Genomic DNA, 14708 nt, shown 5'->3' with positions numbered 1-14708 from the left:
GTGCTATATAAGTATTTTTCAAATGAAATATGTAACAAACAAAGGGTGGGTGAGTTGCAAGGACGGCTTGCTACCAAGAGAGTGAATCCTCCAGATTCATGTTCTTCCCAAGCCTCCCATTTCTAAGCTTGTAGTCTATTGTGTAGTGTCTGTACATGGAGGTATAGCCAGGTGACTGGGAGGAGCTGCTGGGCAGAACAAGCCTCCCTACCCCTAGGTGCCCTCAGAGCCCTCAGAGCTGCCAAGTTTCCCCACAGCAGTGCTACTGGACAGGCATGGTGACTGACACCTATAATCTCAACACTTTAGGAAGCTCAGGAGGGAGGACTGCTTCTTGAGGCCAGGAATTGAAGACCCACCTGGGCAACATAGTGAGACCCCCCCCAACTCTACAAAAACATTAGCTGGGTATGGTGGCATATGCCTGTAGTCCTAGCTACTTGGGAGGCTAAGATGTGAGGATGGCTTAAGCCCAGGATTTAGAGGTTGCAGTGAGCCATAATCGTGCCACTGTACTCTAGCCTTTGTGACAGAGCAAGACCCTGACTCAAAAAAAAAAAAAAAAGACTCACATGCACCTTAAAATTAGGGGCAAGTACTCACATTGACAGAGACTGCCTCTGTACTTACATTTTCTGCTGCACAGGGAGCAGAGGTGTGCACCTAGCAAGACCTCAGTAAACGCTGGTGGCCTGCTGTGTACAAGGAGGGGTGGAGATGGAGGAAACTCGGGGGCTTCCAAAATTCAGGGCCCTCTATCTTTTTAAGGCTGCAGTTATCCTTTTCTTCAGGTGCCTCGACATAATTCATTATTTCTTGACTCTCCAGTGGTGTTTCCTGCCAAGAGCAAGTTTGGTGTTTCTGCTTCCCCTGTGTGTTCTCTGGCTCTAATTTTCTTTTCCTAGTGAATGAGATGTGCTAGGAGGAGCAACTGGAGCTGGTGCTCTACAGAGCTCTGACTGAGCTCTGTTGTGGAAACCAGCCTGAAAAAAAGCAGGGGAGTTCGGGGAACACTAAGTCGAATCTGCGAGCTCCTTCTGTCCCTGATGCCCAAACGCCACAGCCCCAGGCACCGAGCTGTTGGCTTATCCTCTGAGAACTCAGACTCCAAAAGTGCAGGGACAGCAGAGGTACCACTTGGTGATCTTTATTCGAGGCCATTGGACTGGTCACTGCACCGTTTTGACTCAAAGTAGATTAAATTGAAAGAGACAAAAAAAAAAAATCATAATCTCAGAATTTAAAAACTATTCTGGCCTTTTGGAAAAATTGCCGTAAAAACTCTGCTCTACTCTGCATAAAAACAGAGGTATAGTGATTTAGTAATAAGGTAGCATCTGCTTGTGCCTTTTTGTTGAAAAGCTGCCATTACCATTCATGACAGCCAGACTGCTGTCCAGCATGCAAACTTTGGCCTCTCTACCATCAAGGATGGCTAAAGTGCAGTATGGCCTCCTCCAGGAAACCCATTCAGAGAGGGAGCCAGAGCCACTTCTTTGTGTCCAACACAGCTAAGAAGAGCCAAAGCATCACCTCTGGAGTGTTTGTCATTGTTTATGGGAAGTCAGTGTCAGTTTTTATTCTTTTACCTGAAGGCCAAAGCCAAAAATTAAAATTAAAAAAAGAGAGAGAGAGAGAAAGGGAGACTGGAATGAATACACTAAAAAAACAACAGAGAACAAGGAAGGTGTGACCAATGATGAGTAGAATTTGCAGTAAGGACAGGCAGCCGCAGACATTCCAATGGCAGTGGACTAAGGACCGAGGCTCTTCCAGTCAGGAGATAAATAACCCCTTGCAAGTGAGGTGATGAGGGCCCAGAATCTCATGAGCCCCTCGTTTTCAGGGTCATTCTCATGCACACAGGTCAGGTGGAGCATTTGTATGTAGTGTTTGCACACACACCACTACAGAGCTAAGAGGATTCTTGAGGCACTGGCATGTGAATATTGGTTACAATTCTTTAGCCAAAGGTAAAGAGCAGAATATTGTGGAGACACTTGCCCAGCTCGAGAGGAAAACCTAACATTTATGCATAAGAAAAGGAGAGTATGAGGAAGTGCTGTTAAAGAGGTACAGTATTATGTCTTTGTGAAGAGATGATTTCCTAAGTATAGCTTAACCTGAAGAGGAAATGGTAGCAGACCCACCCTGAAGAACTGCATGGTAGTTTTCATGGTTTTCTTTTTCTTGCCCGCAATGTAAAACCTTAGTCAGTAAATGCACCAAGGAGTTATTCAGAATATGACATCTTTTCAGAAAGAAGGAGAAACTCCATGAGAAAGCTGAACCTAGAGTGAGGTTTTCATGATCTGCATGCCTAGAATTTTGTTCAAAGAGAAGTAGCAGAGCACATACAGTTTTGGGAGAAAACCCACCTTGGAATGCTTAAGCACAAATTATAGACCTGGTGAGGAAGGGACTTCTTCACCCAGCCACTTGTGCAGGTGAGAAGAAAGGAAAGGAAAGCTGTGGTACTTGCAGTTCTTTGTGCAAGGACTATAGAAATTGGAGGAGAGTTTACCATAAAGCAGTCCAGTCAGAGAGATTTGCATAAGAGAGATGGCTTCCTTTTGGAAAATGCCACTTGCCAGGAGGCTGCATCTGAGTTTGATTGGCTAGATTATTTGCAGCAAAGATGACATGATGTGCTACTTACTCAGGAAATCCTTTCATTGAAGGGCTTTACCCATTATGGAAAAGAGGGACATGTTCAAAGACAAAATGGAGTCCGATTTGCACCAGCAGATAAAGTCCAGGGCTGTTGGAGAGGTCAACTTGTCACCCCTTTTCCCCTTTGCCAGTGACATCCTTATGTGTACTGTGTTTGGGAATTTCACCTCTGCAGAGTTGCTGCTTTATTAAGGCACTAGATAGTCAAGGTTTTACTGTTACCATCTAATATTTTCATTAGTTTTATATTAATAATCATGATTATTTTAAATTCCCTGACTGATAACTCCAATATCTGTGTCATATTTAAATCTGGTTCTGATGCTTGCTTTGTCTTTTCAGACTGTGTTTTTTTCTTTGCCTTTTAGTATGCCTTGCAATTTTTTATTGAAACTAGATGTGATGTGTAGGGTAATAGGAACTGAGGATAACTGACCTTTAATGTGAGGTTTTATGTTAATCTGGTTATGATGAGTTGGGCTTTGTATAAAGTTGGTTGTAGCTGTAGGTGCCAGAGAGTTCAGACTCCTCCAGTGTCCTTGTTTTCATCCTTGAATTGACCTTGGGCTTCCCTAAGTACTCCTCAGAGAGAGTGTTCATCTTCTACTGTTAGACATGGAACCCTGTTGGTGTGCTTTTAAGGTGTGGGGGAGGGCCAGCCATTTGATTAAATATCAGTCTATCAGTGGGCCTGTGTCCCTGGCTGTGGCCTTCACTAGTGTTTCTTCTTGTGTAGTTTTTCCACTCCCCTTAGGTGAGACAGGAAGCCTAGAGGGGGCTGGAGCCACTCCCCATGGCTCTGAGACAAAGTTATAATAAAGTCTTTTCCCCCCAGGAACAGGTCTTTGTTATGGAGAATGTTCTGGGTGTATTTCACAATCGTTATTCTTGCTGCCTCCCCCCTGCCAGAACCAAGAGGGGGTCTTTATTGGCTCTTTACTTTGAGAACCTTGAGGGCTTCCCTGAAACTCTCATTCATGTGGGAGCTTCCTAAGACTCTCCTTCATGTGGGAGCTTCCTAAGACTCTCCTCTATGCACACTCTCTGGCAGTTTTGTCAATATGGCTTCATTGGCTTTAGCTCCAGGTAAGTGATGTCAACTGTAGCTCTCTGAATTCATTTATCTCCCCCCACCCCGATTTTGGGGTGGAGGTGTACCCTGCAACTTCAGTTTACTGAGGAGTCCAAGTCTTTGAATTTGAGTTTGTTCAGATTTTTCTTTTCATAAGGGTGGGAGTGATGACTTCAAAGCTCTTTTCTTACATGTTGGAACTGAAGCTGAAAGTCTATTTAGTTTTATCATTTTTACTTAAAATGTGGAAAACACATTCTGTCTATGGCCCTTTGAGCTGATTCATGTTTTGCCCACTGGGATTAGAGGCACATGTCTCCCATATATCATTCCAAAGATCTCTCAGCTGTGCCTGTATCAAAGGTGCTATTAAATTAGAATGCGTTGGTGGAGACAGCAGCTAATGGGCTTCTGAGCCAGTGTCTGAGTTGTCTTATAAGCTTGGTCTAGATACTTACCTCCCTCCCCATGGATCTCAGTTTCCTCCTTTGTTGTCTTATAAGCTCGGGCAAGATACTTACCTCCCTCCCCATGGATCTCAGTTTCCTCCTTTGATAAATGGAGGAATTGGACCATAGTCCCCAAAGTCCTTCCCTTTTAAAAATTTGTGACAGTAACCACTCTTAAAGGCTATGATTTCCTGCTGTTTGTGATTTTTAAAAAATGTTTTTCATTTAGTGCAATGTTTTTCACAGTGTGGACTCCTAGGGGTCCTCGACACTATCTTAGATACCCATGAAGTCAAAACTAGTTGGACAGCAATACTGATACTCATGCCCTTTTCACTGGGTTGACATTGGCACTGATGGTATAAAAGCAATAGTAGGGAAACTGCTGGTGTGTTGGTGGAATCAAGGCAGCGGCCCCAACTGGCGCTAGTAGTCATTGTATTCTTCACCACCAGACACCTCAACGGGAAGTATTCCAGTTCCACTTAAGAATATTTTGACAAAGCCGTAAAAGTAATTGTATTAAATCTTATCCCTTTAAGTACTTGGTTTTAAACTTTCTGTGGGATGGGAATGGAAAGAATTCTTCCTGTGTACCAAAGTACAATGATCGAATTGAGGAAAAGCAACTTTGGTTTGAGCTGAACCTGCAGCAGTTTTCTTGAGAGATTAACTGGTAGCCAAACTGTAGCCATTTAGTCTTGGGCGTTTGGCAGGAACTTTCTTGAAAATGAATAAACTTCACTTGCCACTATAAGAAAAACTGACAGTGTTTATGGCCAGCCATAAAGTTTGAGCTTTGAAAATAAGGATTTTAGAAAACTTCTATTTGCCGCTGTAGAGATTCCTAGTATTTGAAGACTTCAGCGATCAGTGGAGATATTAACAAAAGTTTATTTTTATTTATTTATTTGAGTTGAAGTCTCACTCTGTTGCCCAGGCTAGAGTGCTGTGGCACGCCCACGGCTACCCCAGCGTTAATCTGCTGGGCTCAGGTGATCCTTCCACCTCAGCCTTTCAAGTTGCCGTAACTATAGGCACACGCTACCACGCCCGGCTAATTTTTTAATTTTTATTGTAGAGATGAGGTCTCGCCAAGTTGCCAGGCTGTTCGCGAACTCATGGGCTCAGGCAGTTTCCTCACCTATCCAGGTTATTTTTTGATGCCATATAATGGAACAAGTCAACATTTGGAAGATCTGCATAACCTATCAAACCACGTTTTCCGAATAGCTAATGCATAATGTGCCACAATCTCACACATGCGTAAAGGATCTATTTGAATTGCAAAATAGACCAATGAGTTTTATTTAATGTAAAAGACTACAAAAAATTGATCAGTTTGGCTTTAGATCAACTTGTCTCATTTTGATGGAATATTAAAACTGCTTGTCTAGTTTTGATGGAATAGCAAAGAAGATCCACAGTTATTTAGAAAAAATGTCCCTTCCTCTTCCAGCTACAAATCTGGGTAAGGCTGAATTTTCTTCAGGTGCTCCAGTTAAGAAAGCGTATTGCAGCAGGTGAAATGCAGAAGCAGATTTGTGACTCCAGCTGTCTTTTGCGAAACCAGCATTAAGAGAGATTTGCAAAACTGTAAAAAGTGCCATTCTGCTCACAAAATCTTTGTTTTGGAAAGGAGCTCTTTTTTTTAAAAAAATAAAAATTTATTTCAACTGATGATTAATTTTATTACTGTTGTTTTTAAATGAATCAAAAATGTTTTGAATTTCTCAATTTTAATTTCTAAATATGGTAAATATAAATATAAGTGGCACAAAAAATTTTTGAGGTGCAAAGGGACTCTAAAACTAAAACATTGAGGCCTAGTGATACATTAATACAATTTTTGCATTCAGATTTTAAAGGGTATCTTGTTAGCCTAGTATTTTAGAATCCAATGATTCTAATGTATTCTGTTCAAATTTATATTTTGTGGATAATATGAAATGCTTTAAATTATTGTTTCCCCTATGCTACCATGTTTACTAAGGATCTGTAGAGATCAATGATTCCTGAAATTTATCTATAAAACTGTGGCTCTACCAGATATTGTAGAGGAATATGGATTCATGATTCAAATTGGTTTGGAAGACTAGGGCCTTGGATCCTAGATCCCATTTTCAGAGAGTCACTGTGCACAGCAACATAGCAGAGGTGCCAAGAAGTCCTTGAGTAACAAAGGTTTTAACTTTATTTAGTAGTAAACTTTTACTAGTAGTGTGAACAACTTATTTTCACAGCTTATTTTTATAGAGCGTATTTTATTCCTATGGCAAGTTCTGATCTAGATTATTCATAAGGAAGAGAATGTGCTAGTTGGATTTGTGTGCAATAGCCAAAGGTGTCGGAGCTGAGGCAGTAATCTGTGTTTCCAGTAGATACTGTTCAAAGGCTAGAAGCAACCATCAGTATCTAATAGGTAGAACTGGTGTGTAATAGGTAGGACCAGGTTGTATTTGATTTGTATGTTTTAAGGAACTAAATGGCTCATTTCTAAAATAAAAAAATGAAGTAGATTGGAATTAACTTGTGTAAACTGTTTTGCAGGAGACAATCTTTCAAGTACTTAAGCTAGTTGTTTTTTGGAACATCAATATCAGATACTTAAAATAGCTCGGTCACTTGAAATTTTTTTTGTTTAAATTTCAGCAGTAGTCAACTACTATGGTTTAGCTGCAGAAGTAAAACTTTTAAAACCAAGATTTCAAACTTAAAAAAATATAAGTAATAATAATCATGACTATTGTTTCTTAATTTTAAGAAAGTGAAATTTAGTCTTTGGCATTTTCAGCCAAATACCGTACAGCTATAACTATGCAAGCAGCAGATCACATAAAACGCAGTTATGTCAACGGCCCTTACCTACTGTGGTTCTTTTCAAATGCTTTGATTATTTTGTATGATGATTGAACCAAAACAGTGTTATATAGTGTAACTCTTTGGAGAAGTAATTTGTGAAACACAGTTTAACCAAGGTTATTTTTTATTATTGATTTTTTATATCTACATATGGTCAGGCATGATGGCTCACACCTGTAATCTCAGCAGTTTGGAAGACCGAGATAGGAGCTGAGATAGCTTAAGGCTAGGAGTTCAAGACCATCCTGAGCAACATAGCAAGACCCCATCTCTACAAAAAAATAAAACAGTTAGCCAGGTGTGGTGGTACATGGCTGTAATCCCAGCTACTAGGAAGGTTGAGGCAGGAGGATTACTTTAGCCCAGGAATTTGAGGCTGCAGTAACCCGTGATTGTGCCACTGTGCTCCAGCCTGAGGGGGACAGAGTGAGACTCTGTCTCAAAAACAAACAAACAAAAAAGAGTAGTAAGTCAAATTGCATCACAGCTTAAGTTTCTTTGATAAAGAATATACCTTATTCTGTACGTTTTTCATAGTATTTGTATTCCTGTTATTAATGTAGGCATGTAGAGATTTCTTGTAATTTCTTGTAATATATGCTTCTGTTTGACTTGTGCAAATGAAAAATACAGTTCAAAGCTTATTTGCTTATGAAAAAAATGTAACCAATAGATAAATCTCGTTAAGGCTGATGTTGTATATGTCAGGATTCTATCTAAGAGAATGCCATCGTTTTTATTTTGAGAAGAGTTGGAAACTGCCTTTGTCCTATGAAGTAAGATTTGTTTAGCACATTTTATACTGAGTCCTTGTGAAGAGAAATCAGAGGCAAGAGCACAGGGTTTTATGTTTATGTTAGGATTTTTAAATAGGAAGCTGAGATAAAACAGAGGGGACTGGGAGGCCTTTCCAGATTTTGCCCTAAGGTGGAGCCACTCTTGAGGGAGCAACAGAGTTGTGGGAAGCAGCCAGAGCGGGCAAGTCTTTTCTCCTGTTTCTTTTTTTTTTGATTTGGAGTCTCACTCTGTCACCCAGACTGGAGTGCAATGGCACGCTCCCAGCCACCACAACCTCGACCTGCTGGGCTCCGGCGATCCATCCGCCTCAGACTTCCAAGTAGCTGGAAGTACAGGCATGCACTACCACGCCCGGCGAATTTTTTGATTTATTGTGGAGATGAGGTCTTGCCAAGTTGCCCAGGCGGGTCTTGAACCCGCGGCCTCAGGCAGTCCACTCACCTCAGCCACCCAAAGCACGGGATTACAGGCTGAGCCACCGAGCCAGGCTTCTCCTGTTTCTTTACACCTTCCTCTCTACCTGCAGTCTCTGCCCCTCCCCACCCCAAATGACAACCGGGAACTTTGTTTTGCTTTCATTTTGTTCACTTTGGTTTTTTAAAAATGTGATGCCGTTCTACCTTTATGAATCAGATATTTTTATCCAAGTCAATCAATCGATACTATCATACATGTGGTAACAGAGGTGTCAGAGGCAGGTGGTTTAAGATATTTCATTTTTGAAATTATGCTGCTGACCCTGGTTTTGTAATTTATAGTAGGCTATACCCTTCAAAAGCTGATTTTCTATTTTATACCTGCCCAATTATTACTAATGATGGGCTTCTTTACAAAATGGGAGGACTAATAACCCTTTGAACTATTATGTAATTCCACTGTAGTTCATTAGCATGAATACCTGGTATTTCTTCTGCATCCCCCAAAGTGTTTATAATTCCTTAAATTACACTCTTTTGTGAGGGATCCTTCAGCTTTCCCCTGTCTTAATCCCATGGAAAAAGCAGTTGTTATTTAGCAGGGTAGACATTAATTTTCTAAGTCGCCTAGTGCATAGCATGCATGTTTGTGTTGACTTTCCGCCTTCAGACTCTCCATTCTCTTCCTCCACTGCCCTCCTTTTCTTCCCTCACCCCCCTAATCTCTGGAGGAATACATTGTTGAACACATAGTAGGTGCTCAGTAAATGTTTTCAAGTGCTGTGTTGGCAGGAGCGAGAAGTACTTTTCTTTCAGTCATAATCTGCTAGTCCTAACGTGCTATTTCTGAAAAAAATCACTTCTTAGTCTTAGAAATGACAGTAATTACGATGAGTAGTCCTTATTCCTTTTTATTATTGAGCCCACTTTTCACTCAGCAGTACTGTTATGTGGCAAGATGAGTTAATATCTGTACATTCATGGAGAAACAATGTTAATGATATCCCTCATTTCATGACTGCACATCTTTTTATACTGCTTAAAGTCCTCACTCTCTGTCTGATTCTCATCATGCAGTGATTTCCAGAATAAGATTTCTACAGTTTGCCCAGGACTGTTTTCCAGTAATAGGTTACCAGTTGCTCCCTTACTATTAAGCTGTCATCTAGTTTTTAAATTTTTGTTTAACAAATACTATGTGCTTGGCACTATTCTAAGCACTTTACCAAAATTAGCTTTTTTAATGCTTGTAAAGCCTTTGAGGTGGATGCTATTATTGTGAGGAAAGGGCTGGAAGTGAAGTATCTTGCCCAAGATCACACAGATGGCAAATGGTGGTGGGGCCTGGAGCCAAATCCAGGCAGCCTGGCTCTAGCGTTGAAGCTTCTAACCACTCTGATATGCCTCTGCCATTAAAGATAATTCTTCAGGCAGGAGTACACATGGTTAAGAAATCTTTAAAAGGTCAGATTCCTCCCAAATACAAAAGGACTGCCATGGACACACTACTTAAGGAGAAGAAAAATCAGTAGCAAATTGAGTAGAGGGCACCAACATATTTAAGCCTGGAATATGCATTTTTTCCTGGGAAAGGCTCATGCAGAAATAAATTGTAAGGATGGTAGTAGCATTTCTGTCATAACTTCCCTTGAATTAAAGCGGTTGACTCATCTTTGCCCTTTTGTATTTTATCATATTCAATGAGGAGAAGCCAGTGACACTTGCAGTATTCTGCCTCGAAATCTTCTTAACTAGTTCATTAGGTCATTAGGACACTTCCTGTTTCCACATGATCACAGATGACAGTGGTACCAGACTTTGCACTATTAGATACAAGGCTCCCCTTTCTTCCAGCTTCTAGTGACATTCAGACAACTTCTTTTTTCAGCTCTGACCAGCAGCCTTTTCAAAGCCCTTCCGGCTTCCCTGTAACACTCACCTCAGAGCCCTTTTCACCGCCTGGTCCCTGTGGCAAAGCCCCACTTCCAGGCCCAGAATCTCACTCAGTTCTCTAATGCTACAAAATCTAGTGGCTTAATACAACAGTAGTCATTTGTTGTGCTTCTCTGCTCTGCACATTATTTTCTGGAGCAGCTTGACTGGGGCCTTTTGACTTTGAACACAGTTCATTCAGATGGCTGGCCACTTGGGGTTGGCTGGGAATTTAGCCAGGACTCTTGGCCAGTGGCCTCAGTTCCTTTTTATAGGCTACTGGGGTATCTTCATGGCATGGTGGCTCCATTCTAAGAGTGAATGTCCCAAGAACCAGGCAAAAGCTTTATCACCTTTTATGATTCAGCCTTGAAGGTCACATAGCAACACTACTACCGTCGTGACAAGCCCATGCAGTTTCAAGGAGAGGGAGCACAGACCTCATCTCTTAATGATGGGAGTATCCAGGCACGTTGCAAAAACAAGCACGAAGCATAGGAGATACTGTGGTCATCTTTGGAGGGTGCAGGCCACCACAAAACAAATCTGGATCAGAAGATCCTGTGGTGCGTAACCTTTTGCCTCATTCCCTTCTTTTTTACCTTAGCTAAGCAAATACCAGTAATTTAGTTTTTACCATTTTGTTGGATGATATGTTTTCACTTAAGTATGCATGTATACTTATATATGTCAACTTTATTCTCATCTGTTTTTTGCCTGAATATTTTATGGTTGTTCGTTTTATTGGCATTATACTTAAAAGGAACCTGTCATCTATTAGGGAAATCAAATTCTTGAAAAAAAGAAGATTCACATAGAATTCATATTCTGGTTTGCATTTGCAGATCAAATACTGTAAGCATTTATTGAAAAAATGGCAGTGATAATTTATTCTCTTCCTAGAGGTAGCCTTTGAATAGTGATGAAAAATAACTCAAAACAGGTTAGGAAATGATTTGCTGTTGACATAGGTGTGTTTTGCAGTGAGGTGACTGTTTCACACTTGAAGGACAAGTCTATTAAGTATTAATTCATTCAGCTAGTATATGCTGAGTACTGCATCGGGTCCTGGGTTTACATCAGTAAATGGAGCCAGACGCGGTCCTCCCTCGTGGCACTCGTCATGTAGTAGGAAGATGGGTATTAACATGTATTAACCAAATAAATGGGAAATCACAGCCGTGCTCAACATTATAAAGGAAAGGAGCTCCAGGAGTATCTGAGGGAGAAACTGACCTGGTCTCCTGCTGAGGTGCTGTTTTAACTGAGATTCTAAAAGGTGAAGAAGACATCATCTTACCCAGAGACATGTGAGTGTGTGTGTCACGATCCATGCACGGGTCCATGTACAGACATCTGTGGATATACGCATCCTTAATTTACAGACATCGCCCCCAAAGCATTGCTTCTGCTGTGATTCTGTTGAGAGACCTCACAGTAAGTACTGTGGAAAGTCCTTGGAAAGCACATGTTCATTCAGGTCTTCAAGAGCAGAGGTCTGAGTCCTGAGCCTTTTTCATTTTTGAAGAATTACTTAGTTTTGAATAGTGACCACTATAAACAAGTACAGTACTAAGTACAAGAGTGGTTGTCCAAGTATGGCCTGGGGAGCCTTTGTAGCCCCCAAGACCCTATTAGGGTATCTCTGAGGTCAGAAGGATTTTTGTAATATCTAAGACATTATTTGCCTTTTTCACATTCCTTCTCTTATGAGTGCAAGTGGAGATTTCCAGAGACTAGATGATATGAATTTATCTCAACAGATTGAATCCAAAAGCATATATGAAATCCAACTATCATCTATTAAGCCAGATATTAAAAAGTTTTGTAAAAATGTGAAAGAATGCCATTCTTTTTTTTTTTTGCTTTGGAAAATATAGTTATTTTTCATAGCAATTGTTATTTATGTTAACATGTAATAGGTTATTATTTTTAAATGAATTAATAAGTATTGCTAAAGTTTCTGTTTTAACTTCTTATATGGCAATTTTCCATAGATACTGCCCACATAAAAGTTCTGGAATAATTTTTAAAAGTGTTAAAGGGGTTTTGAGACCAAAAAGTTTGAGAACAACTGAAATATGGCATTCAGCTTAACTTTAAGCACGTTACTTAATCTCTCTGAGACTATAAAATGGGGGTGATGATCAAAGCACTTCCCTCATAAAAGGATGAAAGGAGTTAATATATGTCATGAGCTTATAACAATACAGGGCACAGAGTAAGTATTCAGTATGTTTTAGCTTTTGTTATTATTTTATATGAAACCAGAACTTACATGACTCCAAACACTACTGACACAGTTGAAGAATGTTTGCTTGTATTTGGGGTTATCTGTATTATTTTTGTAAAACAAAATATTCAAAAGTGAAAGAAATTGGATTTTAGGATTTTTCTTTTGAGTTGAGTTATAGCAGGGTTTTTATTGGCAAGTGGTCAGGGTGTGGAGCTTGAAGCAATATAGATTCAGAATAGCTTGAGGTGTTTTTTCAAACCCATTCCTGCTGTACCTTTGAATCCTCAATCTCACAACAAGAGTTCTGCAGTGTCCGGAATCATGGTCAACAGGTGGGTGGATAGATATTGCTTGGAAAGCTCCACAGAGACTGTGACAGGCATGGAGGCTCCAGTGTCCTAGACCCAGAGCTTCAAAGAGGGCCTGCAGTAGAGAGCATCTCATTCAGTTGCCACACTTTTCAGGCAGAGAAACTGAGGCCCAGAGAAATGATTTGCTTACACAGGCTTACCCAGCGTAACAGAGGCCTAATCAAGACAAGAATCCTTCTGATTTGTAATGGAAAGAATACCAAGCTTAGAATCAGAACTGGTGCGGCTTTGATTGGTTGTCTGATATTGAGCAGTTTATTTAAGTCTGATACTAAATATTCTTATTTGTAAAATGAAAGTGAAAATACCTACCATCCTCAAGCTGTGAAAAAGACCAAATGAGATATCACATGAAGGTATCCAGGACACTTTGTTGTAGTTGGTGTCTTTCCAATCTTTTACATGAGGGAGAGAACTTCCCAGTGAGATAACAGTTATTTTCAAAACCTAAAAGCCCACCTTAAATATTGTGCTTTGTATGAAGCTTTGTAACATTTTCTTTTTTTTCTTTCTAGGGCAGCCCAGAAACTTGCAGGACCTGTGCCGAATTAAAATTCGACAATGTATAGGCCTTCAAAACCTAAAGCTACTTGATGAACTACCAATTGCCAAGGTCATGAAAGACTACTTAAAACACAAATTTGATGATATCTGATATACCAGAACTGTGAGCAAGATTAGGAGTTATATTCCAGATACTTAAGAGGCTTTTTGCCTTGCACAAAGTATATCCTATGCAATTTCTGATTTGCTGTGAAGTCAGAAAGCAGGTATACACTTTTGGGTTTTCTGTTTGTTTGGTTTTCATTGTAGGGGAGGGAATTATATATATATATATATATATATATATATATATATATATATATATGTATATGTATATATATATATATACATATATGTGTGTGTGTGTATATGTGTGTATATATATATATGTGTATATATATATATATACACACACACACACACCACATGCTTGAAGGTCTTAATTTGGTTTCTTGGTCCAAGTTTAAGAGGTCCAAGCTTTGTATCCAATACTGCATTTAGAAAAATTGTTTTTTCTTAAATGACACAAGCAGGTTTGGAGCAGAGAATTTACCTTTCTAAATTCATGGTTTCCTTAGTGAGTGTGGTATTCTAAACCAGCAGAGCACTTGTTAACGTTTGGAGGCACAGTCTCACCCAGGGGGTCCTGGGTTCTTCTGGAAAATGCCCTAAGAAATGTTTAAAGTAATGCTGTCACCTCATTCATTTTTAATGAGTACAAATTGGCTGTTTCAAACTGTTCTTTTTCCTAATTAATGTAGATTGCGGATGCATAAATCCAGTACCTCTGCTTTTCTTTTGGTGTGCTCTTGTTTTTAACTTTTTTTTTTTTTAACAACTATAGTACACTACCCTGAGACATTATGTCTCAACTTCTATCTCTAGTAAGAGTTGTGTTTTTAAAAAATTAATGGGAAAGAAAATAACGTTATAAAGACAGTGTATTCTGTTCTTAAAACAGTGCCTCCAGTGCAGTTTTCTTTCTGGTGTATTTTATCCATTATTTCATTCGCTGGTCATCATTCCACAGCCGGCTTTGACATGCCCGTGAGAACAGGAACTGCCACTTTAATTTTCATTGCAGAACCATAATATGTCAGTTGCAATTGCCATTTTATTCTGTGTCTCTTTCTTCACTTTAAGCAGAAAATTTCATATCCTGGTGTAGAGTCTTCCCTAAAAACAGCCCAAAATATTGTTAAATCCATTTGGCTTTAATGGTTAAATAATTCGAGGTGGTTTTGTGGCGTTTCTTTCCTTCCCAGTTTAAAAACAAATTTTTAAGGTTGAAGTCTCTAATGGGTGCACACTTGTAAGTCTTGCCAATTTCTGATACACTAATTAAACATTTCCTAT

General features: G+C 39.8%; 1 protein-coding gene across 1 annotated transcript in view; it reads left to right on the top strand.

Moving 5' to 3' along the window:
• The window catches only part of ASB7 (ankyrin repeat and SOCS box containing 7), a 44535-nt gene extending 30036 nt beyond the window's left edge, over nucleotides 1-14499 (top strand). Inside the window, exons 6-7 of the mRNA XM_008069012.2 lie at nucleotides 13325-13647; nucleotides 13764-14499. Coding sequence (XP_008067203.1) covers nucleotides 13325-13464 — 140 coding nt within the window. The 3' untranslated portion in view covers nucleotides 13465-13647; nucleotides 13764-14499. The remainder of the gene's footprint in view (nucleotides 1-13324; nucleotides 13648-13763) is intronic.
• The last annotated feature ends 209 nt before the right edge of the window (nucleotides 14500-14708 follow it).

The sequence above is a fragment of the Carlito syrichta genome, unplaced genomic scaffold, assembly GCF_000164805.1.
Source record: "Carlito syrichta isolate Samal-C Ts95f unplaced genomic scaffold, Tarsius_syrichta-2.0.1 Scaffold311755, whole genome shotgun sequence".
NCBI classification, from domain to species: domain Eukaryota; kingdom Metazoa; phylum Chordata; class Mammalia; order Primates; family Tarsiidae; genus Carlito; species Carlito syrichta.
Note: the sequence above shows the minus strand (reverse complement) of the source record. Positions and strands in the feature narration are given on the sequence as shown.